Source organism: Carcharhinus amblyrhynchos, chromosome 1 (assembly GCF_965287045.1).
Source record: "Carcharhinus amblyrhynchos chromosome 1, sCarAmb.v2.hapA, whole genome shotgun sequence".
NCBI lineage: Eukaryota > Metazoa > Chordata > Chondrichthyes > Carcharhiniformes > Carcharhinidae > Carcharhinus > Carcharhinus amblyrhynchos.
In genome coordinates, this window is record NC_137324.1 from 139,737,912 (window position 1) to 139,764,763 (window position 26,852).

The 26,852-nt window shown below is 43.4% G+C and overlaps 1 protein-coding gene across 2 annotated transcripts in view; it reads left to right on the forward strand.

Annotated features, from left to right (window-relative positions):
* naf1 (nuclear assembly factor 1 homolog (S. cerevisiae)) overlaps window positions 1–20,386 on the forward strand; it is a 195,620-nt gene extending 175,234 nt beyond the window's left edge. For both annotated transcript variants that reach the window (XM_080193425.1, XM_080193431.1), the window contains one exon: window positions 18,887–20,386. In XM_080193425.1, coding sequence (XP_080049551.1) covers window positions 18,887–19,440 — 554 coding nt within the window. In that variant the 3' untranslated portion in view covers window positions 19,441–20,386. The remainder of the gene's footprint in view (window positions 1–18,886) is intronic.
* The last annotated feature ends 6,466 nt before the right edge of the window (window positions 20,387–26,852 follow it).

The following is a 26,852-nucleotide window of genomic DNA, read 5'->3' on the forward strand; positions in this document are numbered from 1 at the left end:
GCCGCATTATAAGGAGGATGTGGAGGCATTGGAAAGGGTGCAGAGGAGGTTTACCAGGGTGTTGCCTGGTATGGTGGGAAGGTCTTATGAGGAAAGGCTGAGGGACTTGAGGTTATTTTTGTTAGAGAGAAGAAGGTTACGAGGTGACCTAATTGAGGCATACAAGATGATCAGAGGGTTAGATAGGGTGGATAGTGAGAGCCTTTTTCCTCGGATGGTGATGGCTACCACGAGGGGACATAGCTTTAAATTGAGGGGTGGTAATTATAGGACGGATATCAGAGGTAGGTTCTTTACTCACAGGGTAGTAAGGGCGTGGAATGCCCTGCCTGCAGCAGTTGTGGACTTGCCAACTTTAAGATTGTTCAAATGGTCAGTGGATAGGCATATGGATAACATTGGAATAGTTGGGGTTAGAGGGCCATTAGATTGGTTGCACTGGTCGGCGCTACATCGAGGGCTGAAGGGCCTGTACTGCGCTGTAATGTTCTGTGTTCTATTTGACAAGGTGCTGCACCAAAGACTGCTACATAAGATAAAGGTGCATAGTGTTACGGGTAATGTGTTAGCATGGATAGAGGATTGGTTAACTCACAAAGCAAGGGGTGGGCTAAATGGGTGATTTTTCTGGTTGGCGATCAGTGACTAGTGGTGTGCCTCAGGGATCAGTGTTGGGACTGCAATTGTTTACAATTTACATAGATGATTTGGAGTTGGGGAGCAAGTGTCAAAATTCGCAGATGAAACTAAGATAGGTGGTAGAGCAAAATGTGCAGAGGATGCTGATAGTCTAAGTGAGTGGGTGAGGGTCTGGCAGATGGAGTACAATGTTGGTAAATGTGAGGTCATCTATTTTGTTAGGAGTAACAGCAAAATGGATTATTATTTAAATGATAAAATATTGCAGCATGCTGCTGTGCAGAGGGACTTGGGTGTCCTTGTGCAGGAATCTCAAGGAGTTGGTTTGCAGGTGCAGCAGGTAATTAAGAAGGCAAATGTATTTTGTCCTTCATTGTTAGAGGGATGGAGTTTCAAAACAGTAAGATTATGTTCCAGCTGTATAAGGTGCTGGTGAGGCCACACCTGGAGGACTGTGTACAGTTTTGGTCTCCTTACTTGAGAAAGGATATACTGGCACTGGAGGGAGTGCAGAGGAGATTCCCTAGGTTGATTCCAGAGTTGAGAGGGTTGAGGAGAGACTGAGTAGACTGGGGCAATACTCATTGGAATTCAGAAGAATGAGGGGAGATCTTATAGAAACATATGGACGAAAAGGGATTGGTATAGGCTAGTGGGTCATTGTTTTTGTAACTGGTCGGCGCAACATCGTGGGCCGAAGGGCCTGTTCTGCGCTGTAATGTTCTATGTTCTATGTTCTATGTTCTATAAGATTATGAAGGGAATAGATAAGGTAGAAGCAGGGAAGTTGTTTTCATTTGCGGGTGAAACTAGAACAAGGGGCATAGCTTCAAAATAAGGGGAAGCAGATTTAGAACTGAGTTGAGGAAGAACTTGTGAGTCTGTGGAATTCCCTGCGCAGTGAAGCAGTTGAGGCTACCTCGTTGAATGTTTTTAAGGCAAGGATAGATAAATTTTTGAACAGTAAAGGAATTAAGGGTTATGGTGAATGGGTGGGCAAGTGGAACTGAGTCCGCGAAAAGATCAGCCAGGATCTTATTGAATGGTTGAACAGGCTTGCAGGGCCAGATGGCCCCTCACTCCTACTCCTAGTTCTTAGGTTCTTAAATAAAGTTGGTGAGCTGCAGCACATTTCACCACATGGGGAATTAATACTGTCTGCAAGGTAATTAGAAAATTAAGGAAAGAAAAGGAGATGTGCATAAAGTTTTACTTTTTAAAATGGTTAGTTCAAGCAAAATCACAAATGGAAGGGTCGAGTGTGGTGGAAATAATCTTTTGAGGTGTGTCTACTTCAATGCAAGGAGTATTGTAGGGAAGGCAGATGAGCTGAAGGTGTGGATTGACACGTGGAAATATGACATTATAGCCATTAGTGAAACTTGGCTACAGGAGGGTCAGGACTGGCAGCTCAATGTTCCAGGGTTCCAATGTTTCAGGCGTGATAGAGGCAGAGATATAAAAGGTTGGGGGTGGCATTGTTGGTCAGGGAAAATGTTACAGCAGTACTCAGGCAGAATAGATTAGGGAGCTTGTCTGCCGAGGCCCTATGGGTGGAGCTGAGAAACAGGAAAGGTATGACCACATTAATGGGGTTGTATTATAGACCACCCAATAGTTAGTGAGAATTGGAGGAGCAAATCAGCCCAGAGATAGCTGACAAGTGCAAGAAACACAAAGTTGTGATAATAGGGGATTTTAATTTTCCACATATAGATTGGGACTCGCATAGTGTTAAAGATTTAGATGGGGTAGAGTTTGTAAAATGTGTTCAGGAGAATTTTCTACATCAGTATATTGAGGTGCCAACTAGAGAGGATGCGATATTGGTTCTCCTATTGGGAAATGAGTTAGGGCAGGTGATGGATGTGAGTGTGAGGCAACACTTTGGATCCAATGATCATAATGCCATTAATTTCAACCTGATCATGGATAAGGATAGATCTGGTCCTTGGGTTGAAGTTCTGAACTGGAAGAAGGCCAAATTTGATGAAATGAGAAGGGATCTGGGAAGTGTGGATTGGCACAGACTGTGCTCTGGTAAGGATGTAAATGGAAAGGAGAAATTTTGAGAGTGCAGTGTTTGTATGTTCCTGTCAGGATTAAAGGCAAAGTAAATAGAAATAAGGAACCTTGGTTCCCAAGGGAGATTGTAACACTGATGAAGAGGATGAGAGAGTTGTATGAAATGTACAAGCAGCAAGGAACAGATCAGATGCTCGGAGTATAAAAAGTACAAGAAGCTACTTAAGAGGGAAATCAGGAGAGCTAAAAGAAGACATGAGGTTGCTTTGGCAGACAGAATGAAGGAAAATCCAAAGAGCTTCTGTAGGTATGTTAGGAGCAAAAGGATAGTGAGGGATAAAATTTGTCCTCTTGAAGACCAGAGTGGCAGACTGTGTATGGAACCAAAAGAGATGGGGGAGATACTAAATGGGTTTTTTGCATCCGTATTTACTGAGGAAACTGGCATGGAGTCTACGGAAATAGGGTAAACAGGTAGGGAGGTCATGGAACCTTTACAGATTTAAAAGGGAGGAGGTGCTGGCTGTCTTGAGCAAATCAGAGTGGATAAATCCCCAGTACTGGACAGTGTATTCCCACGGACCTTGAGGGAGGCTAGTAGTGGACTTGCAGGGGCAGTGGCAGACATATTTAAAATGTCAGTACGCACGGGGGAGGTGCCGGATGATTGGAGGGTGGCTCATGTTGTTCCGTTGCTTAAAAAAGGTTCCAAAAGAAATCCGGGAAATTATAGGCCAGTAAGTTTGACGTCGGTGGTGGGCAAGTTATTGGAAGGTGTGATAAGGGATAGGATCTACAAATATTTGGATAGACATGGACTTATTAGGGAGAGTCAACATGGCTTTGTGCGTGGTAGGTCATGCTTGACCAATTTATCAGAGTTTTTCGAGGAGGTTTCCTGGAAAGTGGATCAAGGGAAGGCAGTGGATGTTGTCTACCTGGATTTCAACAAGGCCTTTGACAAGGCCCCTCATGGGAGGTTAGTTAGGAAGGTTCAGTCGCTAGGACTGTACACGGGGAGGTAGTAAACTGGATTAGACACTGGCTCAATGGAAGAAGCCAGAGTGTGGTTATGAAGGATTGCTTCTCTGAGTGGAGGCCTGTGACGAGTGGTGTGCTGCAGGGATCGGTGTTGTATCCATTGTTGTTTGTCATCTGTATCAGTGATCTGGATGATAATGTGGTAATTTGGATCAGCAAATTTGCTGATGATACAAAGATTGGAGGTGCAGTGGACAGTGAGGATGGTTTTCAAAGCTTGCAAAGGGATTTGGACGAACTGGAAAAATGGGCTGATAAATGGCAAATGGAATTTAATGCAGACAACTGAGGTATTGCATTTTGGAAGGACAAACCAAAGTAGAACGTACAGGGTAAATGGTAGGACTCTGAAGAGTGCAGTTGAACAGAGGGATCTGGGAATACAGGTACAGAATTCCTTAAAAGTGACATCACAGGTGGATAGAGTCATAAAGAGTGCTTTTGGTATATTGGCCTTTATAAATCAGAGTATGGTAAGGTTGTATAAGGCATTGGTGAGGCCGAATTTAGAGTATTGTGTACAGTTTTGGTCACCTAGTTACAGGAAGGATGTACATAAGTTTGAAAGAGTGCAGGGAAGGTTCACAAAGGATGTTGCCGGGACTTGAGAAGCTGAGTTACAGAGAGAGATTGAATAGGTTAGGACTTTATTCCCTGAAGCATAGAAGAATGAGGGTAGATTTGATAGAGGTGTATAAGATTTTGATGGGTATAGATAGTGAATCAAGCAGGCTTTTTCCACTGAGGCTAGGGGAGAAAAAAACCAGAGGGCATGGGTTGAGGGTGAAAGGAGAAAAGTTTAAAGGGAATATTAGCAGGGGCTTCTTCATGCAGAGAGTGGTGGGAGTGTGGAATGAGCTGTCCAGATAAAGTGGTAAATGCAGAGTCACTTCTAAAATTTGAAAAAAACTTGGATGGGTTCATGGATGAGAGGGGTGTGGAGGGATATGGTTCAAGTGCAGGTCAGTGGGACTAGGCAAAAAATGGTTTGGCACAGACAAGGGCCAAAAGGCCTGATTCTGAGATGTCATTTTCTGTGGTGTCAATATTGATTTAAAACAAACTGTAGAACTTGTGAGGAGTCATGTTCAGTGGTCATTTCTATTTGGTTTGGATTATTGCACAAAATAATACCTATTATGGATACTACAGGCCACAAATAGAAAGGAGATAAAGTCCATCTAGCTGTTGGGTGGCACGGTAGCACAGTGGTTAGCACTGCTGCTTCACAGCTCCAGGAACCTGGGTTCGATTCCCGTTTCGGGTCACTGTCTGTGTGAAGTTTGCACATTCTCCTTATGTCTGCGTGGGTTTCCTCCGGGTGCTCCAGTTTCCTCCCATAGTCCAAAGATGTGCGGGTTGGGTCAATTGGCCATGCTAAAATTGCCCCTTAGTGCACTGAGATGCATAGGTTAGAGGGATTAGTGGGTGAATGTGTAAGGATATGGGGGTAGGGCCTGGTGGGATTGTGGTTGGTGTAGACTCGATGGGCCCAGTGGCCTCTTTCTGCACTGTGGGGTTTCTACGATTTTGTAATGACACTGAAGGGGGCCATTTGGCCCATTGAGTTCATGTCAGTTTTCTGTGGAAAACTGTCCCCACTATATATTCACCATCTTGCAAGTTTATTTCCCTCAAATGCCCACCCATTTACCTTGAAAATCATTCATTGTCTCTGCTTAGACCACTTTCCTAAGGAGCAACTTCTAGGTCATTACCATGTCCTGTGCAAAAAAAAACTTCTCCTTTTGCATTCCTCTCTGCATCTCCTAGCTCAAAATTTCTCAATTTTAACTTCTGCAAACAGTCTTCCTATCTCTACCTTATCCCCTCAATGGCATGTGTTCCAAGGAGATTATCCCCTGCAGCTCTTTCCTCACGTAGGAGCTAAATTCCCTTATCCCTGTGTCACGCACACCATGCTGATGTTACCTGCACGGGTGTCCCAACTTGAAACACTGATTTTTGCTGGTGTGTAGCGTTTTATATGCAAGGACTTGCGTAAAACCCAATGAGGAACCAGTCCAGTCATATAAACAATTATTAAAAACTACTAACGTAAAACATAATGTAAAGGGTTACAATACACTAAGAGACTTAAACAGTGGGTGTATTTAGTTACTTGTCCACTTTTATGTTGAAATTACCCATTGTTCCAAAATATAAGTGCTATTCCTGACTTAGCTTTCCCAAAGAACATGCCCTCGTACTCTTGCCTCCGCTCCCCTCCCCCTCGTGTGCGTGCCCCCTCTCCCCTCCCCCTCCTCCTCACCCCCGAGCATGCTCTGGCTCCCTTCCCCTTTGCATGCGTCCCCACCCAGCTACCCTCCCCTTCGTGTGCGTCCCCACCCCGTGTGCGCGTCCCGGCGCCTGTTTCTAGAACCATAGAAAATTACAGCTCAGAGACAGGCCTTTTGTGCCGCCTTGTCTGTGCAGAACGGCTTTTTGCCTAGTCCCACTGACCTGCACTTGCGTCATACCCTGCACACGCACGCGCACGCACCCCTGCTCCCCTTCCCCTCAGGTGGCACTCTCCCCTCACCCCTGATCTCCTGGGGCCCCTCCATGCCACCCCTTCCTCCTTCCCCCTTCACCTCAACGGGGTCGGGCTGCCAGCTCCCCGCAAACGTTCTGAAGTGCGATATGTCTGATATTGGGGGGGTGGGGGGGAACATCAGAGATTTCAGGCCTGTTAATAAGATGCAAATGCTCACTCAAATAAATTATGCAACCCTGTGCCAAAGCTGACAGCACCGGAAATCCGGCGGCCAGAGATTTGCGGGAAGCCCACCTTACGGCCTTCGTTTAAGTCCCCTATATTTATATTTTAGGGATGCCAATTTTGTCCGTTGATAATATCTTTAGTTTTTTTTAAATTTTGATGTTTTGATTTCTAACTTAATCCCATGTGAATTCCCCCATGTTAATTTTTGCTCTGCATAAAATGATTGAAAATTGAAGAATAGTCAATTTTACTTCCCGGTTTGAATTCATGCAGATCCTTCATTGTGATGGCCTGTTTGAGATCCCTTTCATTGGCACCAGAATCAAATTAATATTGCCAAAGGCACAGTACATGTCATAGAGATTGCTAGATAATGGGCATAGCTTGCTTTGAAGAATTGTCAAGCACTATCATCTTGCCGCTGATAAAATCCAAACCATTAATTCCTCTCATTCATCACACTATATAAACTCTGGAAAGCTTAGACAACAATTCTTGTGTTGGTGGGAATGCAGCTCCTTGCCCTGCACCCAAGACCTCAAATCTGTTGAGTCTATCATCTGCATAATTCCATTTATTTTGGAGAGTAGAACAGTAATGAAATAATTACCAAATATTTCAACATCTATAGAAATTAGTGTTTCCAGAGACTTGAACAGTCCTTTGCATTTGGGATTATTTTGCATTTGCAGCAATATTGCGTGTAGGAAAATGAATACAATCAGTCATTAATTCCAGATACTGCCCTGCTTTAGCTGAATCTATCATTAAGTTGATACCTTCTGTTTCTCTGACTCATGAAGCAAAATTTGCATTGCTGCATCAATCTGGTCAGGTGGTTTTCAGGCTTAATCTCATTAAGGCTTTTACAGATAATTCAAAACTTCTGAGTACTGATCAAATGAGAAAGATCTGCTGTGCAAGTTTAGCTATCAACAGCCTAAGGAGAACAAAACAACAAGAAAATGAGATGACATGGGGGTGTCCAGAATCAGGCGTCATAGTCTGAATATATAGGGTAGATTGTTTTGGACAGAGATAATTGGCAGATTGTTTGTGCCAGTGTCTGATCCTTTAACTCTTAATTCTTGCAGTCTGATAAAGTCCGACATAAGAGGTTAGAGTGCAATATTGAAGTGCTTTGGATTGGGGACAATATAATGGGATGGATAGAGAATTGGTTAGCAGACAGGAAGCAGTAGGAATAAATGGGTCTTTTTCAAAGTGGCAGGCAGAGATAAGGGGGTCCTGCAAGGGTCAGTGCTCGAGCCCCAGCAATTCACAATTTACACCAACGATTTGGGTGAGGGAACAAAAGAAGTTTTTCCAAGTTTGCTACAACACAAAACTTAAAGGGACTGTGAATAGTGAGGAGGATGTTAAAGACTTCAAGATGATTTAAACAAGTTGAATGAGTGGGCAAATATGTGGCAGATGCAGTACAACGTGGATAAATATGAAGTTATCCGCTGGATGGAAAAACAGACTGGCACAGTATTTAGATAGTGATAGATTGGGAAATATAGATGTGCAAAAGGTTCTGGATATCCTAGTACATCAGTCATTGAAAGCAATCACACAACAAACAGTTAGGAAACTAAATGTCACATTGGCCTTTATTGCAAAAGGATTTGAGTACAGGGACAGGGATATCTTACAAGCAGCTCTGGAGGGTTTTGGTGAGATCGTATCTGAAGTATTGTGAACGGTTTTGTTCTACTTACCTAAGAGACAACTTTCTTGCCACAGAGGGAGTGCAGCGAAAGTTCACCAGGCTGGTTCATGGGATGATAGGATTGTCATATAGGTGAGATTGAACTGACTGGACCTGTACTCACTGGAATTTCAGAAGGATGAGAGGAGATCTAATTGATGAATGTATAAACATTTGGCCAGGGCTGGATAGGGATTATGTTTCCTCTGGCTCACCTCTAGATCAGGGGGTCACACTTTGAGGATATGGAGCAGGTCATTTTAGGACTGGTGTGGGAAGAATTGCCTTCACTCAGGAGATGGCGTGATCCCTTGGAATTCTCTCCCACATAAAACTGCGGAGGCCAAGTTGCTGAATATATTTAAGAAGGAAATAGATTTCTAGGCTCAAGGTGCTGAGGGGTATGAGAAGAGCGTGGAAGCACGGTGTTGAGGTCGAGGATCAGCCATGTCATTTGAATGATTGAGCAGGTTCAAAGAGCTGAATGGCCTCCTCCTCCTAGTTTCTATGTTAGCCTTAAGGTAATGTACCATGCAAGTTTTAATTGATTGAAATGACTGCCTATACATACCCTCCTCATCACACAGATTGGAACTTCCATCTCCTAATTTTCTTTCCTGCCTTGAAAACCTTCATCCAAGTTTTAAACGGTCCTGATCAGCCTCTAATTCTCCACCTTTGGCGAATCTAAACTCATCCAGACTCTGCAGCCTCTATCTTGGCCTGCACGCAGCCATTATTTCTGTGATCTACACTGGTTCTCTGGCTACTAGTGTCTGAAAATTAAAACTTATCTTTGTATTTAAACAACCTTGCACCTCCTTGCCTCCATATGTTACTCTAGCACCCCTAACCCCTTCAAGTATACTTTTGTTTGGCCTCTTGTATATTGTTCATTGCTGCCTTTGCCTTACATTTGCCTGGCCTTCAGGTATCTAGGCCTCATGCTCAGGGATTCCCTCTGTAAACCATCCTAATGCTTCTCCTCTCCATTTCCTAGTTTAAAATCCTTCTTAAAATGCACCACTTTGTTCAAGTTCTTGATATCATCTTTAATATTTCCTCCTTTCGCCCAACATTCATTTTCCTTTCACCTCTTCAAACATATTGTGCTATTAGGTTAGTAGTAGATTAATTGTGCTATATGAAAGCAAGTTGTTGTTTGGTATAATGCATTCTATGAAGATGTTTGGCTCTCTCCTCTTACCTGGCCTGTTAAAATCATTGGGTGGCACTGTGGTTAACTCTGCTGCCTCAAAGCAGCAGGGACCTGGGTTCAATTCTGGCCTTGGGTGACTGTGGAGTTTGCACATTCTCCCCGTGTCTGCATAGGTTTCTTCTGGGTGCTCCGGTTTCTTTCCACACTTCAAAGATGTGCAGATTAGATGGATTGGCCATTAGTGTTGTGGGATTAGACCATAAATCATAGGAGCATAATTAGGCCCATTGAGTCTGCTCCACCATTCAATCATATTTTTCTCATCCCCATTCTCCTGTTTTCTTTCCCCATAACCTCTGATCCCGTTATTAATCAAAAACCTATCTATCCCTGTCTTAAAGACACTCAATGACCTGGCCTCCTCAGCCTTCTGTGGCAAAGAGCTCCACAGAAGACACCACCCTTTGGCTGAAGAAATTCCTTCCCACCTCTGTTTTAAAGGATTGTCCCTTTAGCCTGAGGTTGTGTCCTCTGGTTCTAGTTTTTCCTACTAGTGAAAACACCTCCACGTCTACTCTATCCTGTAAGTATCCTGTAAGTTTCAATAAGATCCCCCCCTCATCCTTCTAAACTCCAACGAGTACAGACCGAGTCTTCAGCCGTTCCTCATAAGACAAATTCTTCATTCCAGGGATCATTCTTGCGAACCTCTTCTGGACCCTTTCCAAGGCCAGCACATCTTTAGATATGGGGCCCAAAACTGCTCACAGTATTCCAAATGGGGTCGGACCAGAGCCATTTACAGGCTCAGAAGTACATCCCTGCTCTTGTATTTTAGCTCTTTTGACATGAATGCTAACATTGCATTTGCTGACTGAACCTGCATGTTAACTTCAAGAGAATCTTGAACAATGACTCCCAAGTCCCTTTGTGTTTCTGATTTCCCAAGCATTTTCCCATTTAGAAAATAGTCTATGCCTCCATCCTGCCTTCCAAAGTGAACAACCTCAGACTTCTCCATGTTGCATTCCATCTCCCAGTTCTTTACCCACAATCCTAACCTGTCCAAGTGCTTCTGCAGCCCCCCTACTTCCTCAATACTACTGTCCCTCTATATATCTTTGTATCATCTGTAAACTTGGCAACGGTGCCTTCAGTTCCTTCCTCCAAATCATTAATATATATGGTGAAAAGTTGAGGTTCCAGCACTGACCCCTGAGGCACACACTAATCACTGGCTGCCATCCTGAGAAAGACCCCTTTATCCCCACTCTCTGCCTTCTGCCAGTCAACCAATCCTCTGTCCATGCCAAGATATTAACTGTAACACCATGGGCACTTATTTAACAATCTCCTTGTCAAAGGCCTTCTGGAAATCTAAATAAATCAAGTCCACTGCCTCTCCTTTATCTAAACTCCCTGTTACCCCCTCAGAACTTTCATAAATTTGTCAGACATGACCTCCCCTTGACAAAGCCATGCTGACTCGATTCTACTTTATCATGCGCTTCCAAGTATTCTGCGATCTCATCATTAATAATGGACTCTCAAATCTTGGCAAAGTCAGGCTAACCGGCCTATAATTTCCCATCTGCTGCCTCCCTCCCTTGTTAAACAGCAGTGTTACATTAGCTACTTTCCAGTCCTCTGGTACCCTCCCTGCCTCCAGTGATTCCTGAAAGATCACCACAATGCCTCCACAATTTCCTCAGCTATCTCTTTTAGAACCCTGGGGTGTAGTCCATCCCCTGACTGTCCTGGAGCTCTGGCAGTTCCTCTGCCACTGCTTTGTTTCCTATTATTACTTCCCCAACTTAATTTTCCCATGGTCCAATTTTTGCCTCTCTCTTACCTTTTTATATCTTGAAAAGAACTCTTTCTATCTTCTTTTATATTACTAGCTAGCTTACACTCCTGTTTCATCTTCTCCCCCTTATTGCTTTTTTAGTTGTCCTCTGGCCGTTTTTAAAAGCTTCCCATTAATCCTTGCTACTTTGTGTGCTTTTTCTTTTGCTTTTATGCTGTCCTTGACTTCCCTCGTCAGCCATGGATGCCTCGTCCTTCCCTTAGCATGTTTCCTCCTCCTTGGAATGAATTTCTGTTGTGCCTCCTGAATAACTCTCAAAAACTCCCGCCTTTGTTCCACTGTCTTCCCTGCTCGGCTCCCTTTCCAATCAACTCTGGCCAGTTCCTCCCTCATGTCTTTGTAGTTACCTTTATTTAATTATAATACTGTTACATCTGACTCCAGCTTTGTCTCCCTCAAACTGCAGGGTAAATTCTATCATATTGTGGTCACTGCTCCGTAAGTGTTCCTTCACCTTAAGTTCCCTAATCAAATCTGCCTCATTACGCATGACCAAATCCAGAATTGCCTGTTCCCTAGTCAGCTGTGTCACAAACTGCTCCAAAAAAAACCATCTCTTAGACATTCCACAAATTCCTTTATCTTGGGATCCACTACCTACCTGATTTTCCCAGTCCACCTGCACATTGAAGTCCCCTATGATTATTGTAATATTGCCTTCTTTACGTGCCTTTTTTATCTCTTGATTTATTTTCTGCCCCACGTTCTGACTACTGCTAGGGGACCTGTACGTAACTCCTTTCAGGGTCTTTTTACCATTGTGATTCCTCAACTCTACTCACAGAGATTCTATGTTCTCTGATCCTATGGAGATGGCTAGCACGAGGGGACAAAGCTTTAAATTGAGGGGTGATAGATATAGGACAGATGTCAGAGGTAGGTTCTTTACTCAGTAGTAAGAGTGTGGAATGCCCTGCCTGCAACAGTAGTAGATTCGCTGACATTAAGGGCATTTAAATGGTCATTGGTTAAACATATGGATGATATTGGAATAGTGTAGGCTAGATGGGCTTTAGATTGGTTTCACAGGTCGGCGCAATATCAAGGGCCAAAGGGCCTGTACTGCACTGTTATGTTCTATATCACTTCTTGCTATCGACTTTACATCATTCCTTACTAACAATGCAACCCCATCCCTTTTGCCCATCTGCCTTCCTTCCGATATGACACGTATCTTTGGATATTTAGATCCCAGCCCTGATCCCCTTGCAACCACATGTCTGTGATGCCCACAATGTTGTACCAGCCCATTTCAGTGTGCGAAACAAGCTAATTTATATAGATAAGCCGACAAGAGGTGGGGCCACCTTGGACTTAGTACTAGGTAATGAACCGGGCCAAGTGTTAGATTTGTTTGTGGGAGAGCACTTTGGAGATAGTGACCACAATTCAGTATCCTTCGTTATTACAATGGAGAGGGATAGGGTCACACGACAGGGCAAGGTTTATAATTGAGGCAGGGGTAATAATGTGATTGGCAAGAATTAGGGAGCATAAGATGGGAACAGAAACTGTCATGTATGGGCACAAACGAAAAGTGAAGCTTTCTCAAGGAACAAATACCTTGATAGGTACGTCCCTGGCAGGCAACAAGGAAATGGCTGAGTGAGGGAACTATGGTTCACAAAAGAGGTTGAATGTCTTGTCAAGAGGAAAAAGGAAGCGTATGTAAGGATGAAAAAAACATTCAGTTGGGTCACTTGAGTGTTACAAGGTAGCTAGGAATGAGTTGAAGAAAGGGCTTAGGAGAGCTAGGAGGGAAAATGAGAAGTCATTGGCTGGTCAGATAAAAGAAAACCCCAAGGCTTTTTACTCTTATGTGAGAAATAAAAGAATGACCAGGGTGAGGTTAGGGCCAGTCAAGGATAGTAGTGGGAACTTGTGCACGGAGTCAGAAGAGATAGGTGAGGCATTGAATGAATACTTTTCAGTGTTCACTAAGGAGAGGAGCCATGTTTTTGAGGAGGACTGCATGATACAGGCTGATAGGATGGAGGAGGTAGATGTTCTGAGGGAAGATGTATTAGCAATTTTGAAAAACCTGAGGGTCGATAAGTCCCCTGAGCCAGATGGGATACATCCTAGGATACTTTGGAAGGCAGGGGATGAGATTGCGGAGCCTTTAGCTTTAATCTTTGGGTCCTCACTGTCCATAGGGATAATGCCAGGGGACTGGAGAGTGGCAAATGTTACTCTCTTTTCAAGAAAGGAAATAAGAATGACCCTGGTAATTATAGGCCAGTTAGTCTTACTTCGGTGGTTGGTAAGTTAATGGAAAGGGTCCTGAGAGATGAGATTTATGACTATTTGGAAAGATTCAGTTTAATCCAGGATAGTCAGCACGATTTCGTGAGGGCTAAGTCTCGCTTCACAAATTTGATTGAATTCTTTGAGGTGGTAACTAAGTGTGTGGGCAAAGGTAGAGCAGTTGATGTCGTATACATGGATTTTAGTAAGGCATTTGATAAGGTTCCCCATGGTAGGCTCATGAAGGTAAGGAGGTGTGGGATAGAAGGAAATTTGGCCAATTGGATAAGTAACTGGCTGTATCATAGAAGACAGAGGGTGGTGGTGGAGGGAAAATTTTCAGATTGGAGGCCAGTTACCAGCGGTGTACCACAGGGATCAGTGCTGGGTCCTCTGCTATTTGTGATTTTTATCAATGACTTGGAAGAAGGGGCTGAAGGGTGGGTTAGTAAATTTGCTGATGACACCAGGATTGGTGGAGTGGTGGATGAGGTGAAGGGCTCTTGCAGGCTGCAAAGAGACGTTGATAGAATGCAGAGCTGGACCAAAAAATGGCAGATGGAGTTTAACCATGATAAATGTGAGGTGATTCATTTTGGTAGGACAAACTTGAATGCAGATTACAGGGTCAATGGCAGGGTTCTAAGGAATGTGGAGGAACAGAGAGATGTTGGGGTTCATATCCACAGATCTCTGAAGGCTGCCACGCAAGTGGATGGAGCTATGAAGAAAGCTTATAGTTTGTTAGCATTTATTAACAGGGAGTTTGAGTTTAAGAGCCGTGGGGTTATGCTGCAACTATACCAGATGTTGGTGAGACCACATTTGGAATATTGTTCAGTTCTGGTCACCTCACTATAAGAAGGATGTGGAAGCATTAGAGAGAGTGCAGAGGAGATTTACCAGGATGCTGCCTGGTTTGGAGGGTATAGAACATAGAACATTACAGCGCAGAACAGGCCCTTCGGCCCACGATGTTGCGCCGACCAGTTTTTTTTAAAAAAAAAACACTGACCCACTAATCTAAACCAATCCCTTTTCGTCCATAAACCTATCCACAGATCTCTTAAACGCCCCCAAACTAGGCGCATTTACAACTGCAGCAGGCAGGGCATTCCAGTCCCTCACCACCCTCTAGGTAAAGAACCAACCCCTGACATCCGTCCTATAACTACCCCCCTTAATTTAAAGCCATGCCCCCTCGTGCTAGCTTTCTCCATCCGAGGAAAAAGGCTATCACTATCCACCCTATCTAAACCTCTAATCATCTTATACGTTTCAATAAGATCCCCTCTTAGCCTCCTTCTTTCCAGCGAAAACAACCCCAAATCCCTCAGTCTCTCCTCATAGGATCTCCCCTCCATACCAGGCAACATCCTGGTAAACCTCCTCTGCACCCTCTCCAAAGCCTCCACGTCCTTCCTGTAATGTGGGGACCAGAACTGCACACAGTACTCCAAGTGCGGCCGCACCAGAGTTGTGTACAGTTGCAACATGACGCTGCGACTCCTAAATTCAATCCCCCTACCAATAAACGCCAAGACACCGTATGCCTTCTTAACAACCTTATCTACTTGATTCCCAACTTTCAGGGTATGTCTTATAAGGAAAGGTTGAGAGCTGGGGCTTTTCTCTTTGGAGCGGAGGAGGACGAGAGGCGACTTAGAGGTTTATAAGATGATGAGAGGCATTGGTAGAGTGAACGTGCAGAGACTATTCCCTCGGGTGGATGTAGCTGTTACTAGGGGGCATAACTATAAGGTTCACACTGGGAGATATAGGAGGGATGTCCGAGGGAGATTCTTTACTCAAAGTGGCTGGGGTGTGGAATGCACTGCCTGCTGTGATACTGGAGTCGGACACCTTAGGAACTTTCAACCGGTTATTGGATAGGCACATGGAGCATTCCAGAATTATACGGAGGGGATAGCTTGATCTTGGGATTGGACATAACTCGGCACAACATTGAGGGCTGGAGGGCCTATGTTGTGCTGGAATGTTCTATGTTTCTGTGTTTATGTTTACCTTGTTAAGTACACTGTGCACATTTAGGTTTAGCAGGGTAAATATGTGGAGTTAGAAGGGCAGTGCCTGGGTTGTCGGTCCAGACTCGATGGGTCAAATGGCCTCCACCTGCACTGAGGGGATTCTGATTAAATGTCTTACAGCAATGAGTTACTGCTGTCATGAAGTTGTGAATCTTTGCCCCAGCCACTCCTATCCAAAGATTAATCTCTTTGGGGAGCCTTCACCATTCTGTAACAGGCCTTTCTTCTTCTTCCTTAAATTTCAGTATGATTTTGGTTCAGTGATGCTTTCACCACTGCCTCAGCATCTGTTCCTGGGTTTGTTTAAAAGTTTTCTACCTATTTAAGCTGCTACAGGCAGTTATACCTTGCATGTTCATAGTATTTCCTGGTCCCAGCTTCCATGAGAGGAGTTCACAATGTCTGAAATTTACTCAATATATATTGAAGGTGATCTGAGATTTCAGCAGCTTTAGTGCCAGTGCTGTTGGGACAGGTAGAATCCTATGCAGCCTCAACTTTGGGTTGGGATTGGGTCCAGTGTCAAAAAATCTGAGCATTTATGCCTATTTTGTTAACTTATTATTGTTGTTTACAACTGCTTTAGCCTGTGGTTCATCTTTTGGAAATTGATAGTGGGGTTGCTTTTCGTTCACTAAACTTTAAAGAAGAGTATAATATATGTACAATAGATAGAAAATAATCATTAGAACATATAGTTTTTGGCTTCCTACCCAATAAAATTTTCCGTCTTACCTTCACATAGTTGCATACAAAGTTATGTGTAGTCGATTTGGTCCCTTAAGACTGCTCCTCCGTTGGATAACAGTAAGAAGTCTCACAATACCAGGTTAAAGTCCAAAAGGTTTATTTGGAATCACAAGCTTTCAGAATGCTGTTCCTTCATCAGGGCAGTATGGACAAGTTGGGCCGAAAGTTCTGTTTCCATGCTGTAAACCTGTATGACTCTATGACTTGCCTGATGAATATGCAAAGTTCCAAAAGCTCATGATTCCAAAATAAACCTGTTGGGCTCTAACCTGGTGTTGTGAGACTTTTTACTGTGCCCACCCCAGTCCTTTGCTGACATTTCCACATCACCATTGGATAATATCATTGATCCAATTATGGCCTCACTTTGCTGTCTACTTCCTCCACCGTTTGCTTGCCTTGTCAGTCAAAAATCCATCTAACTTGGCCCTAAACATATTCATTGCCCTACCACCACTGCTTGCTGATGAAGAAAATTATTGACACCCAACTCTCTGACAGAATTCCTCCTCATCTCTTTTCTAAATGAAAAACCGTTTAATTTTTAAACTATGCCTCTCAGTTCTAGTCTCTTCCACAATGGACAACATCCTTTCAGCACTCACCCTGTCAGAACCCCTCAGGATCTTGTATATTTAATAAGATCACCTCACGTTCTGGTAAACTATTATGGATCAAACCTAACCTTTTCTCGTAAGCCAATCCCTTCATCCTAGGGTTCTGCTGAGTACAACTTCTCTGCATTGTTACCTATGGAATTATATATTTCCTTCATTAAGGAGACCAAAATTGTACACAGGACAGATGTGGTCTCACCATTGCTCTATACAACTGCAGCAAAATTTACTTGTTTTTAAATTCCATTCCCTTGCAATAAATGACAACATCCCATTTACCTTCCTAATCACTTACCTGCATACTAATTTTTTATGATTCATGTCCTAGGGCACCCAAACCCCTCAGTACTATATATTCCTATAATCTTACTCTATTTAAAAATATGTTGCTTTTCTTTTCCTGTCAAAGTGGACAAGTTCACGTTTTCCCAGGTACTCCTGTTTCCTCCCATAGGCTATAGATGTGCAGGTTAGGTGCATTGGCCATGCTGTAATTGCCCCTTAGTGCCCAGGATGCGTAAGATTAGCAGGGTAAGTATGTGGGGTTATCGGGATAGGGCCTAGGTAGGATTATTGTCAGTGTAGACTCGACAGGCAGAAAAGCCTCCTGCACTGTAGGGATTTTATTATTCTATACACCCATCTTAGCAATTGGGACTAGCTTAGTGGTTAATAAAGGGCAGCGTGGACAAGTTGGGCCGAAGAGCCTTTTTCCATGCGTAAACCTCTATGGCTGTATCTGCTAGTTTTTGATAATTGACTTCACCTATCTATATCCCTTTGTAAACTCTACATGTTGTCTTCATGAGTTGCTCTTTAATCTGTCTTTGTGTTGCCAGCAAATTTAGCAATCATACATTCAGTGCCTTCAGTCATTGATACATGTTGTAAATAGTTGTGGCCCCAGCACTGATCCCAATGACACCCCACTAGGTACAATTTGCCAACCCAAAATGATCCATTTATCACTACTCCCTCCTTCCAGATGGAATCCTCGATCCATAGTATACCCCTATACTGTGAGTTCTTATTTTATGTAATAACCTTTTGATGTGCATCTTGTCAGATGGCTTTTAGAAATCCAAGTACATCAGATCTACAGGTTCCCCTTTACCTACCCTGCTTGTTACCTCTTCAAAGAACTTAATGCATTCTCAAGCACAATTTTCCTTTCGAGACTTAATCAGGGTCTACAAAATTATGAAAGGCATAGACAGGGAGGATAGTTAGAGGCTTTTTCCAGGGATGGAAGTATCAATTACAAAGGGGCTCTAAGTGAGAGGGGGAAAGTTTAAGGCAGATATGCGGAGGAAGTTTTTCACACAGAGTGGTGGGTGCCTGGAACATGCTGCCAGAGGAGGTGATAGAAGCAGGCACATTAGCAATAAAGAAGCATCCGGATGGGTACATGAATAGGGACGGAATAAAGGGATACAGACCTAATAAGGGCAGAAGGTTTTTTTAGTTTAGTTAGGGCATCACGATCAGCTTGGAGGGCCAAAAGTCCTGTTCCTGTGCTGTCCTTTTCTTTGTTCTTTGTACATTGACTCTGCCTAATTACAGTAAGGTTTTTTAAGTGCCCTGCTGTAACCTTCTTAGTAATAGATTCTAGCATTTTCTCTACCACAGGATAACTGGCCTTTCTGTCTCTCTCCTTTCTTGCTACTTTAAAATCTGATAGGAATTTTCCACTGAGAAATTTTGGAAAATTAAAACCAATACCATCTGCTATCTCAGCAGCCAGTTCTTTTACAACCTTGGGATGAAATCCATCAGACCTTCTCAACTTTTAATTTCTAATCATTTTCTCAGTCCTTTCCCTGGTAATTGTAATTGTTTTAAGCTCCTCCCTCCCTTTCTCCTCCTGATTGATAATTATTTCTGGGCTAAGTTGAACATTCTGAGGCAGTTTAAAGTTGTTGGAAACTTTAAAATAAAGTGTTTAAAATTATTATTGTTTCCTGAATTAGATTAATGTAATTTTTTTTACAATATGAAAACAGTGCTGCTGTATCATTTATTTATAATGGTAATGTTGGTTGGCATTCCTTTAGGTAGAAAAGAAGATGGGGACGCACAACAAAAACAAGTTCGTTCAACGTATGGGAGAGGTTTTCAGCACAATTTTGGCCGAAGATTTGCTCATTATTCTTCAGCCAGGTTTGATAACCCAACAAGTAGTGCATTTCCTCAGTCACCGAGAGCTGTTGGTCCACCATTTAACCAGAGGCCACCATTTCGACCTCCAGGATTTAATTCTTCTGACAACATGATGTATTCACAATCAATGGTGTCAAATCCAACTATGCCATGTTTATATTCTTCATTTTGGCCTCCAGTGTCAAATGATGTGAATCGTTTCTTAACTCCCCCTCCTCCCCCTCCTCCGCTGCCTCCTCCTCCTCCTCCGACTCCCCCTCCTCCTCACCTGATTCCAATGAGCACAGGCTGGTCAGAATCTAACATGAGACATCCTACTTGCTTTCCAAATTCTCCTTTCTCTGGTTTACCCAATGCTCCTCCTCCACCTCACATGTTAAATTCTCAGTTTCCACCACAGTTGCCCCCACAAGGCTCACAAGATTTTCCCTATGGACCCCACTATTAGGAATGTTCATGTATTGCAAGCTTTCTAAAGTACATAAATAAAGTACATCAAGTAGTGTTCTCAGCATGATCACAAACCAAATTGGGTGCAAGATCTTACAAACCATGAACTGCATTCAGGAGGATTATGCAACTTGTGTTCAGTCTAATTAGTATGAACATAATTGTACTAATATTGAAATAGCATCAGTTAGTGATCTTTATCCCCTGATTGCAGCAAACCTCTGCTTAAAATAATTGTTAGCAGCAGAGTCTCATCTGAACATTTAAAGTTACATTTAAAATTACATTTAAAATGATTATTTCCTCACTTTTTTAAAGTTAGAGCACAAGTTCCTATTTGCTGTCATGAATATTTTCTTTCCTAATGTCTGCTATTTTGTTTTTAACTTTCAGTGAAAGGGACACTGATTTTGGGATACTATGGGCTGAATTTGCACTTTCTTCACTTTTGTGATGATAAATGCAATCATGTGCAGCAATAGTTTTTGCAGAAGAGATACTTTATGGATGAAGTAGGCTTTTGGCAGGTCCAAATGGGTATCAGTGAACCTGGTTTGTATCCCAGCTGATTTTCTTTTCCACTCAAGTCAATGAGAAAGAAATTTGAACAGGATGCAAAATGATCTGCAAATTGGCTATCGCTCATTTTGATTTTGTATTGCTTCCAAAGATCCACTTCATCCCTGACAATTATAATACTGTATTTTATAAATACAGAAATTTAGTTTCATTAGTGTTAAATTTGTCATCTATTTGTAGTTAAACTTTTCATGCATAATAGAAAACTCTTAACCGTCAGAAAATTCTGACCTTTATTCAGACAGCCTGTGAAATAGGACAAATCAGACATTGTTTAAGAAGCTGTAAAGTTCATCTTTAGTTGATGTTTGTATTTTCTTTTGGTGTTTCATACATGTCGAGAGATAATTGAATTAAACATTAAATTCATGAACAACTTTTAGTAAAATCTGTCTTTTGTGCATTTGATTTTATTTAATGTACTTTTGTTTATTTCCTCAAGACTTCAGGCATAAATATTAGGGAATGAATAGATAATAATGACATTTATTCAAAATAACATAATTTGTCTTTGTAATGTCAAATTAGTGCAGCTGTCAAGTTCAAAGATGTAGGCCAGAATTATCTGATAGAGTCATAGAAAAACTACAGCACAAACAGGCCTTTCGGCCCACAAGTTGCGCCGATCTTATCTCTATATACTAGGCTTACCTATAACCCTCAATCCTATTAAGTCCCATGTACTCATCCAGAAGTCTCTTAAAAGACCCCAATGAATTTGCCTCCACCACCACCGACGGCAGCCGATTCCACTCACCCACCACCCTCTGAGTGAAAAACTTACCCCTGACATCTCCTCCGTACCTGCTCCCCAGCACCTTAAACCTGTGTTCTCTTGTGGCAACCATTTCAGCCCTGGGGAAAAGCCTGAGTCCACCTGATCAATACCTCTCATCATCTCGTACGCCTCTATCAGATCCCCTCTCATCCTTCGTCTCTTTAAGGAGAAAAGATCGAGCTCTCTCAACCTATCCTCATAAGGCATGCCACCTAATCCAGATAGCATCCTTGTAAATCTCCTCTGCACCCTTTTGATGGCTTCCACATCCTTCCTGTAATGAGAGCAAAGAACAAAAACAGCCCGGGAAACAGGCCCTTTGGCCCAATGAGCCCGCGCCGCCATTTTAACACTACCAGTTCCCCCCCCCCTCCACCCATGACCCTTATCTATTGTTTTATGGCCATCCACATTGAGGGAAACTAATTTAGGGACAATTTATTACTGCCAATCAGCCTAATAGCACATCTTTGGGGTGTGGGAGGAAACTGGAGCACCCGGAGAAAACCCACGCAAGCACGGGGAGAATGCACAAACTCCCACAGACACTGGCCCAAATTCATGTGTCTGCACAGCAAACAGTGATAGTCACTGAGCTGTCGTGTCGCCCAGTATCTGGTCCAGTTTAAGCACACACTAACGACATGAAGCACTAGGCCAATCTCAAACAACCAAGAGCAGCCCAAGTACGACCCATCGCGTGTATGCCCCTCGTTGGACAACAAGGTGGACCGACTTAAAACCTGTGAATGAAAAGAGGGAAAAAAACATTATTATCATACCATATCCATCTACCTTACCTTACTATGAGACGACCAGAACTGAGCACAGTACTCCAAGTGGGGTCTGACCAGGGTCTTATATAGCTGCAGCATGATCTCCGGTCTCCTAAACTCAGTTCCTCGATTGATGAAGGCCAGTACACCGTACGCCGCCTTAACCACACCCTCTACCTGCGAAGCTGATTTGAGAGTCCTATGAACCCGGACGCCAAGATCCTTCTGATTTTCCACACTGCTAAAAGTCTTACCCTTAATATTATATTCCTTCATCCCATTTGACCTGCCAAAATGGACCACTACACATTTATCTGGGTTGAAGTCCATCTGCCATTTCTCCGCCCAGGCTTGCATCCAATCTATGTCACGCTGCAACTTCTGACATCTGTCCAAACTATCCACAACACCTCTGACCTTCATGTCATTGGCAAACTTACCAACCCATCCCTCCACTTTCTCATCCAGGTCATTTATAAAAATCACAAACAGCAAAGGTCCCAGAACAGATCCCTGGGGCACTCCACTGCTGACCGACCTCCATGCAGAAAAAGACCCATCTACAACCACTCTGCCTTCTGTTGGCAAGCCAGTTCTGGATCCACAAAGCAATGTCCTCTTGGATCCCATGCCCCCTCACTTTCTCAATAAGCCTTGCATGGGGGACCTTATCGAACGCCTTGCTGAAGTCCGTATATACCACATCCACCGCTCTTCGTCAATGTGCTTAGTCACATTTTCAAAAAACTCAACCAGGCTCGTAAGACACGATCTGCCTTTAACAAAGCCGTGCTGACTACTTTTGATCATACTATACTTCTCTAAATGTTCATGAATTCTGTTTCAGGATATTTTCCATCAAGTTACCAACCAGAGGTTAGACTCACCAGTTGATAATTTCCTAGGCTACCTCTATTCCCTTTCTTGAATATAGGAATCACATCCACAATCCTCTGGAACCTCTCCTGTCTGCATCGATGACGCAAAGATCATTGCCAGAGGCTCTGCAATCTCTTCCCTCGCCTCCCACAGTAACCTGGGGTACATCGCTTCGGTCCCAGCGATTTATCTATCTTGATGCTATTCAAAAGCTCCAACACGTCCTTTTCTTAATGTCCACATACTCAAGCTTTTCAGGCCACCACAAGCTTGCACTACAGTTACCAAGATCTTTTTCACCATGAATACTGAAGTAAAGTATTCATTAAGCACCTCTGCTATTTCTACCGGTTCTGTACAAACTTTCCCACCGTCACATTTTATAGGTCCTATTCCTTCACATCTCATCCTTTTACTCTTCACATATTTGTAGAATGCCTTAGGGTTTTCCTTAATCTTACCTGCCAAGGCCTTCTCATGACCCCTTCTGGCTCTCCTAATTTCCCTCTTCAGTTCCTTCCTACAAGCCGTGTACTCCTCTAGATCCCTAACATTACCTAGCTCCCTGAACCTTTTTGACTAGATTCATTACAACTTTCGTGCACCACGGTTCCTGTAACCTACCATAACCTCCCTGTCTCATCGGAACGTTGTTGTGCAGAACTTCAGACAAACATTCCTTGAAAATCTGCCACGTTATTTCAGTACTTCCCCCGAGAATACCTTCTTCCAATTTACGTCTCTAATCTCCTGCCTGATGGCTGTATATTTCCCCTTATTCCAGATAAATGCTTTCCTAGCTCGCCTGATCCTATCCCTCCCTGAAGCTATTGTAAAGGAGATAGAGTTATGATCACTATCCCCAAATGCCCTCCCACCAAGAGACCTGACACCTGTCCAGGTTCATTACCCAATACCAGATCGAGTACAGCCTCTCCTCTTGTAGGCTTATCCGCGTACTATATCAGGAAACCCTCCTGAACACTCCTAACAAACTCCTCCCCATCCAAACCCCTTACCCTAGGGATATTCCAATCGATATTTGGGAAATTAAAATCTCCCATCACGCTAACTTATTATTGCATCTTTCCAGGATCTGTTTCCCTATCTCCTCAGCAACCCTGTTACTATTGGGCGGCCTATAGAAAACACCCAGTAAAGTCATTACCCCTTCCTGTTCCCCTTCCACCCACAGAGACTCTGTAGACAATCCCTCCACGGCATCCACCCTCTCTACAGCCATGACATTATCCCTGATCAACAGTGCCACTTCGTCACCTCTTTTGCCTCCCTCCCTGTTCCTTCTGAAACCTGGCACTTGAAGTATCTAGTCCTGTCCCTGAGACATCCAAGTTTCTGTAATGGCCACCACATCACATTTCCAAGCAGCAATCCACGCTCTAAGCTCATCCACTTTGTCCACCACACACCTAGTGTTAAAATAGACACATCTCAAGCGTTTGGCCTAGCGCTCCCCTTCTCCGTCACCTGTTTATCCTCCCACCTACACTGTCAACAATCCCCCTCTATTTGCAATCTAACCTCCTCGCTCCCAGCCACTTCATCTCGATTTGCTCCCCCCAACCTTTCTAGTTTAAAGTCTCCCCAGTAGCCTTAGCCAACATTCCCGCCAGGATATTGGTTCCCGTAGGATTCAAGTGCCACCCATCCTTTTTTGTACAGATCACACCTGCCCCTAAAGATCCAGGAACCTGAATCCCTGCAACCTGCTCCAATCCCTCAGCCACGCTTTCTTCCCCCACCTCATTCCATTCCTGCTCTCACTTTCTTGTGGCATAAGCAGCATTCCCAAGATTACGACCTTTGCGTTCCTCCTTCTCAACTGTTCCTAACTCCCTATATTTTCATGACCACTTCCCTTTTCCTACCTATGTTAGCGGTACCAATATGTACTATGACCTCTGGCCCCTCTCCCTCCCACCTCAGGATCTCTGAGATGCGACCAGAAACATCCCGGATCCCGGCGCCAGGAAGGCAAACCACCATCTGAGATTCCCATTTGCCTCCGCAAAATCGCCTGTCCAACCCCCTCACTGTAGAGTCCCCGATTAATACCGTCTTCCTCTTTTCCTGACCCTTCTGAGCTACTGGGCCGGTTCTGTGCCAGAGGCACAGCCACTGCTGCTTCCACCAGTTGGGCTGTCCCCCCGCAACAGTACTCAGATAGGAGTACTTATTGTGAAGGGGCACATCCACCATGGTGCTCTCCAGCACCTGAATTTTCCCCTTTCTGACTGTGATCCACTTGTCTGCATCCCATGACCCCGGTGTGACAACCTGCCTGACAACTCCTGTCTATCACCACCTCATTTTCCCTGACCAGATGAAGGTCCTTGAGTTGCAGTTGCAGTTCCAGTTCCCTAACACAGTCCCTTAGGAACCGCAGCTCAATGCACCCAGCACAGATATGGACGTCCGGGAGGTTAGGAGTGTCCAGGACTTCCCACATCCAACACTGGGAACAGCAGACTGGCCTCACACTTATAATTCCCCTTATTTAAAGAACGCAGGAAAAGTAATTATGGATCAGTCTTATCTTGCCTCGCCCATTTCTACCTAAACCCGTTGAGCCAAAGCCCTTCAGCTCTCACTCTGCTCCCTGCTCACTCCACTGCCCGCTACCGACACTGCCCGCTGTATAGTGCAGCCTCCCTTTTAAACCTCGCACGCTAAATAAAACCTTTCCCAGCCCACCCCACGGCCCACTTCCACTTTTAAAGTTACTTTTCCAAAGACGGAAACCCCACGAAAAAACTTTAAAAAGTTAGTTGCTCACCTGCCACAAATCGATCCTTCTCTCACCTTGCTCCAACGAACAATGAGACCGATTTGCCAGGTGAGTAGCTTTATATATTAAGAAAAACCCTTCCCAGCTCTCCCCGCAGCCCTCTTCTACTTAACTCTTAAAGTTACTTCTTCAAAAACAGAAACCCCGTGATCTCGCCAATGGCTGGGATTCTCCAGTCCCGCTGTAGTGAATGGAGTTTTGGTTGAGTACCACATTCTCCATTCTCACTGGCAGAGGTGACAGGGTGTATGAGATCAGAGGATCCAGCTCATAATCTTTTTAACTTTCATTAGCTCAACATTGATATATTAACAGCTTATTATGAGTTTGATATGATCCAATACAGTGCACAAAAACATGACCATAGTTTAATTTTTTTTAATATTACTTATTATAATTATTGTTGTGATGCTCACTGCCAACAAAAGAATTTAAGAAGTGTCTCTCACTGTTCAATAGAATAAGAAGTCTTAACACCAGGTTAAAGTCCAACATATTTATTTGGAGCTTTCGGAGCAGTTTTCCAAAAGCTTTTTATTCCAAATAAACCTGGTGCTGTGAGACTTCTTACTTTGCCCATCCCAGTCTAACACTGGCATCTCCACATCACCATTTAGTAGGTTTATGCACCGTGTGCTGTGTTGCAGAGCCATGCTAACTAGAAGTATCTGGGTTTGATACCACAATTAATTTTACAACTTTTGCTTTGTTACCTAATTACCAATTCTACATCAAGCCCTATGTAAAATCATAGAAATTTGACATTGCCCAAGAAAGCCATTTGGTCCATCATTTCTAGATCAGTTCTTCGATTTAGCAATTCATTTAGTGCCATTTTCCTGCCTTCTCCCTATAATCCTAAATATTCCTTTTTAGTAATTCCTGTTTGAATGCCTCAATGCTTCTACCATAGCCTTTAGTGCATTTCCGATCTTAAACCACGTGCTGCGTGATATTCAATATTGTAGTTCAATGTTGACAAAACTAAAATCATACTTGCCAACACGGTTCAACCCGCACCAATTCTGACTTCATATGGTCTTCATGATCCTTGATTTTTTTAAAAAGTCTTATTGCTACTGTCAATAAGACACTGACAGTCTCACTCTCCCCTCTCTTACTATTTGCACTATCTGCAGTCACAATTATCAGCTCACATTCTCTCATTCCTTTGATATCATGTTGCTCATACCACCCTTGAATATGTCCAGCCACTTTGAGATTCTAATGCTTGATTTTCCCATTGTCTTCCCGCCCCCAACATTTTTTTGGAACTTCCATTAGTACCACACACAACCCCAGAGGTAAGTTCCACTCCAGGGATGGAGGACAAAATCTTAATACTGACTCTACAGTGCTGAGGGAGCCAAAGTGTTCCGACTCTCAGGTGAATGTTAAACCAAGGCCCTCATTTGCTACAGGATGGATATAAAAATTCCATATTACTATTTCAATGAAGAGCAAAGATGTTTACCCTGGTGTCCTGACCGGTATTAATCCCTCAAACAACATCTTTAAAACAGATTATCTAGTCATTATCACTGTTTGTGAGAATTTGCTGTGTTCAAATAGGCTGCCACGTTTCCTAC